The sequence below is a fragment of the Rattus norvegicus genome, chromosome X, assembly GCF_021556685.1.
Source record: "Rattus norvegicus strain SHRSP/BbbUtx chromosome X, alternate assembly SHRSP_T2T, whole genome shotgun sequence".
Lineage (NCBI taxonomy): Eukaryota > Metazoa > Chordata > Mammalia > Rodentia > Muridae > Rattus > Rattus norvegicus.
In genome coordinates this window covers 96,515,403-96,520,979 of record NC_141554.1, presented here as the reverse complement: position 1 = coordinate 96,520,979, position 5,577 = coordinate 96,515,403, and the positions used below count along the sequence as shown (strand labels likewise).

Below are 5,577 nucleotides of genomic sequence, written 5' to 3'. Positions count from 1 at the left end.
GCTTCCATATGCCTTCGCAGGTAATACACACACCATACTTGCACACACATCCTTACTCAAACATTAACAATTTACACAATTTTAACTAAAAACCCATAAGAAATGAACTTATGCATAGCTTTATAGATATTTGAAACTTAAGATAATACAGCCACACTTTTCATTGTGTATTTTGTGTGTGTGTGTGTGTGTGTGTGTGTGTGTGTGTGATAAAAATTCAAGGGGTTATCTATATATCAGGAAAGTTGTAAAAAGTTCTCAAAGAGTTTTTGTACAGCCTGAGTAGCTAAAAAAGTTCTGTGATAAACATTTTTCATGTAAAGAATGAGAATTTAGTCCCTGTTTTTTTTTAAATATCACAAAGCAATAGAACAGTCAAAACATATATTGTGCAAGAAGTTAATTTATCATATATTCTGAAGTACATGCTAATGTATGCTATAGTTATATAGTAACAATTTTATAACAATAAAATTTATGTATGCAAGCATATATATATCCCACAACAGGACTCTGATTAAATACAGCAAGGCAATTACAACTGAGTATATATCTAATTTTCAGTAATCCATTGATCATTTCCTGTAAAAATTTAGCCATAAATCAGCAAATTTTAAACTATCATATGATGCCAAACAGGCAATATGCATACATTATCAAGTGTATATATGCATAAGGAAACTTCTTGAAGGAAATGAAGCAAAATGTTAAAAAATGGTTATCTTTTTGTAAAATTAAATGTCAACTATCATCATAATCTTCTACATATTGAATTGTAATTTTAAAAATGTACTTGTAGTTTGATTTACAGATAAGCAAATAAAAATTAGTTTTAAACTAAAAATGCATTTCTTAAAAATACATTACTAAATGAAAACTATAAACGCTATAATAAAAAGTAGTACACAAAGGACAGTCTCATTTTAATATATTTCTCCATTTGAAACTAATAGTACAATATATTTTATATTCTAACATAGCAATTACAGTCTATATCCAAGTTTAGAGAGCAAATGTGGTTAAGTAGGTTATTTTACATTTGTATCCCAAGTCACCTCTTTGAATATTTTTGCTTGTTTGGAAATACCAAGATAACATCCAATCAAATCTTTAACAAATTAGAGCCTATGAATTTTTATTTAAGTACCAAGGGGGCAATTCTATTCATTCATTTAAAAAAGTGGCTAATATGCCCCTCGCCTTTCAGTGAAAAGTAAACAATTGTCTTTTGTGTTGTAGCAGAACTGAATCCTGTAAAAAAAAAAAATAACAGATATTTGTTTTAAAACTTCATTTGTTCACATAATACTTGACTTACAAATCATCCTTTAATATAGTTATAATATCAAATTAGAATGAAACAAGGTACATGACATCTTAAACAATTAATAGAAGATGCACTTGGATTAAAAGACTCTCTCCACCCCCGCCCTTCTTGCTGTTCGTGGAAGTGAAACCTGCTGCACAAAACTATGAAACAAATCCTTTACTTTTTAAAAAGATTACCTTACATTGAAATTGCCCTATGTGTTATCTAAAACATTGCTATGAGCATTAAAAGGGGGCATTGTGGCCCTTTATTGTTAAGATTAGAGTATATAATATGCTGCCTTTAAAACAGAAATACGTTTTTAAAAATTGGTGTGACTGACTCACGACAACATGGGTTCGTAAACCTTGTAGATGGATATAAACCAGGCTTGCCAAACGTCACAGACAGCAGTTATTAAATCGGCTACATGGATGCAATGTCTGCTGTCTAGACCCTCCACTCTCTGCCAATAAAGGACTCCCCGCTTCTCAATGTAAAACACATGCTCATGGAATATTAAGAGGGAATCTTGTTTGTTTATGTATGTGTTCATAATTTTTCCTCAATTATCCACAGTCACCCTATCCAAATGACGTCACTTAAAACATTTTGCCTTTTTTTTTTTTCTTTAACCGTTTGTTGTATGGAGGGCGTGATCAACCAAATAGGAATTCAGGGTGGGCAGTTATGCATATGGGCTCCGTTTCTTCGGTCGTTAGTAACTATAGCTGGCGTTTTTTGCTATAGGCTATTTTTCCCCTCTCTTTGAATTAAAAACCACGAAAGGAGAGAATTTTGAAGGGGAGGGGGATCCTTCTTTAGGGGATGTGTGCCTCAGCCACCCAGGTGCATCTGGGAAGGTGGGAGGAGCCTGGAGGAAGGACGTTTGCCTTCAGCCATTCTTTGGCCGCAGCACTAGTCAATCAAATTCGTTCAGCAAATAAGGAGTGAATTGAAGGCATCCTGGGAACGAATTTTACAGGAGAGGTGTCAACAAGGGAGGGGCTGCCCACCAGGAATCGGTTCTGGCTCCGGTACTGCGTCACTGGACTGCGGCAGGTCTCGGCACTGGTCCATTGCGACCTGACTGCCCTGGTAGCTAAGGCTCAGGGCGTCTTTCCCTGCCGCGGTTTCCTGCGCTCTACCTCTGTGGTCCCGCCCCCACCGCCCAGCTGCCACAGCCGCTGCAGTCGCTGCTGACACTGGTTCCCTGCCACCGCCGCCGCAGTCTCCGCCGCCTGACCAGCTCCGGCCTTCATCCCTGCCGCCACCGCCACCGCCACCGCCACCGCCACCGCCACCGCCACCGCCACCGCCACCGCCACCGCCACCGCCACCGCCACCGCCGCCGCCGCCGCCGCCGGATCATCCGTGAGTCCTTTTCTGTCCATCTCTTGGTGCGCGGTCTCTGCTGTTGTCACCACCTTAAAGAGGTGTACGGGGCTAGCAGTATGGCAGAAGCGGATCCTAAAATGGTCACAGAACCTGCTGCCCAAGGGGTTGCTGAAGAGGCGATGGCTAGCTCAGCTTGTGATTCTGGGGACGAATCTGACAGCAATAGCTCTAGCAGTACCACTAGTTGCGGCAGCACCGGCAGCAGCAGCAGCAGCAGCAGTAGTAGCAGCAGCAGCAGCAGCAGCAGCAGTAGTGGTAGCAGTGGCAGCAGCAGCAATGGCAGTCACTTACACCAAAAGAAGAGGGTACCTGGGCCTTCGAGAAGGGCCCAGCGACGTCCCTCCGGGAAACTATTCATGGATAAGCTGCCCCAAGCAGTAAGAAATCGGGTGCAGGCTCTCAGAAATATTCAGAATGAGTGTGACAAAGTAGACACTTTGTTCTTAAGGGCAATTCATGATCTTGAAAGAAAGTATGCTGAACTCAATAAGCCCTTATATGATAAGCGTTTTCAGATCATAAATGCAGAATATGAGCCCACCGAAGAAGAATGTGAATGGAATTCAGAAGAAGAGTTCAGTGGTGATGAAGAAATGCAGGATGACACACCTAATGAAATGCCACCCTTAGAGGGTGAGGAGGAAGAAGAAATTGGCAAAGAAAATACTGAAGTGAAAGAAGAAGTAAAAGATGTTCCAGAAGAAGTTCCTGAGGCAAAAGTTGAAGAAGAGGAGGCTCCCAAAGAAACTTCTGAGGTGAAAACCGAAGAAAAAGAAATTCCAAAAGAAGGTCCCGAAGAAAAAGCTGAAGAACAGGAATCCTCTAAAGAATTTCCTGAGGTAAAAGTTGAAGAAAAAACAGACTCTACAGATTGTATAGATATAGCTCCTGAAGAAAAAGAAGACCTCAAAGATGTTACCCAGGCAAATGCAGAATATACGGATCAGCCTACAGAAGACTCTACACCAAGGGCTCCAGTAAGAGAGGCTCAAAAAAGAGTTCCTGAGACAAGGCCTGAAGAAAGAGTCAATATTAAAAGGGCTCGAAAGGGAAAACCTAAGAAAGAAGATCCACCTAGAGGTATTCCTGACTACTGGCTGACTGTTTTAAAGAATGTTGATAAGCTTGGGCCTATGATTCAAAAGTGTGATGAACCCATTTTGAAGTTCTTATCTGATGTTAGCCTGAAGTTCTCAAACCCTGGCCAGCCTATAAGTTACACTTTTGAATTTCATTTTCTTCCTAACCCATACTTCAGAAATGAGCTCCTGATGAAGACATACATAATAAGGTCAAAACCAGATCACTATGACCCTTTCTTCGCTTGGGGATGGGAAATTGAAGAGTGTAAAGGCTGCAAAATAGATTGGAGACGAGGAAAAGATGTTACAGTGACAACCAGGAGTCGCCCAGCTATTACAGGGGAAATTGAAGTCCAGCCAAGAGTGGTTCCTAATGCATCCTTCTTCAATTTCTTCAGTCCTCCTGAGATTCCTTTGATTGGGAAGCTGGAACCAAAAGAAGATGCTATCCTTGATGAGGACTTTGAGATTGGTCAAATTTTGCATGATAATGTCATCTTGAAGTCAATCTATTACTTCACAGGAGAAATCAATGATCCCTACTACCATGATTTCAGGGATTATGGAAACAGGAAGTACTACAAGTAAGAAGGGCAAGCTGAAAGATTTTTCAAGAATTCTTAAAAGTCAAGCAAGCAGAAGTGAAATAGAGTCATCTAACCTTATAAAATATAAAACTTGCCCTATAACTTGAACACTATTACTCCTTATAGTCTGATGTTTTCATTTTTCCTGGTAATGTCCTAAAAGGTGTCTTAAGTTTCTGTTTATTCTATCTTGCCTGTTGTATTGTAATATTCTTCAAAGTATGTAAACTGCTGTTAATTTCCAAAGCATGTTTTGTTTGGTGCTACAGTGTTGGTTTTGTGAAGTCAGTTTTTGTCATGTTGCTATAAGATTGTACCTGTGAAAATTGTCAGACTTGTTAGAGAAATCTTTGCCTGAATAAGCAACACTTTAAATGCCAATATACATGTGTTTTCTCTTTCTTTTTTCAGGCCAGAAGACTAAAGACTTAAATCTGCTTGCACTAGTTGTGCCTTCATTACTTTGCCATAGAAATGTAGTAATAATACCAACTAAAACATTCTATTGCTAAATGTAGTTGCTTGAAAAAAAAGATGAGAATATATTTAAAAATGTCAGTCAGGATCACATTAGAGTTTTGTGGATTTTTTTTATGTGATTTATTAGTCTCTTAGCAAAAGTATTGCTTACCACTAAAGGTGTTAAATATGATACAGTATTTTAAAAATTTTCCTCATTGTATAGTGTGTAATTGAAAAGTAAAGAAACCATATTTTCTTTGTACTGTGTTCTACTTTCCCTTTAAAAGTTATTTCATCATTTCATACATTTACATGTTCTTTTATTGTACCCTGAGTAAATCAAATAAACTGCCATGCTGTAAAGACATGCCATTTTCTTTTAATTATAAAAGTGGCTTATCAAAATATAAAGAGTACTGAAGAAAATGAAAGATTAATAAGCATAAATATTAACATTCTCATATTTTCCTAGATTATAATTCTTCAACTGGAAGATACCAGTGGAAATTTTGAAGAGGAATGGGATGGGAGAAGGAGGAGAACATGGGAGGAAGAAGAGGAATGTGGAAGTAGATAAGGGAAAGAAGAAGGGTGAGAAAGAAGGAAATGGGAAGAAGATGGGAGAGATATACAGGTGTTAAGAAAGGGGAAGGGATTGAAAAGGGGAGGGAATAGTTGGGAAGAGAGAAGGGAGATTATTGTACTCAGATATTTATTTCACATGCTATTTCACATACTC

At 38.7% G+C, this 5,577-nt stretch overlaps 1 protein-coding gene across 1 annotated transcript; it reads left to right on the top strand.

Annotated features, from left to right (window-relative positions):
• Window positions 1-2,375: 2,375 nt before the first annotated feature.
• On the top strand, window positions 2,376-5,201 carry Nap1l3 (nucleosome assembly protein 1-like 3). Its single transcript, NM_133402.2, is given in 1 exon segment — window positions 2,376-5,201. A coding segment is annotated over 1 exon segment (1,614 nt). The 5' UTR covers window positions 2,376-2,763; the 3' UTR covers window positions 4,378-5,201.
• Window positions 5,202-5,577: the final 376 nt, after the last annotated feature.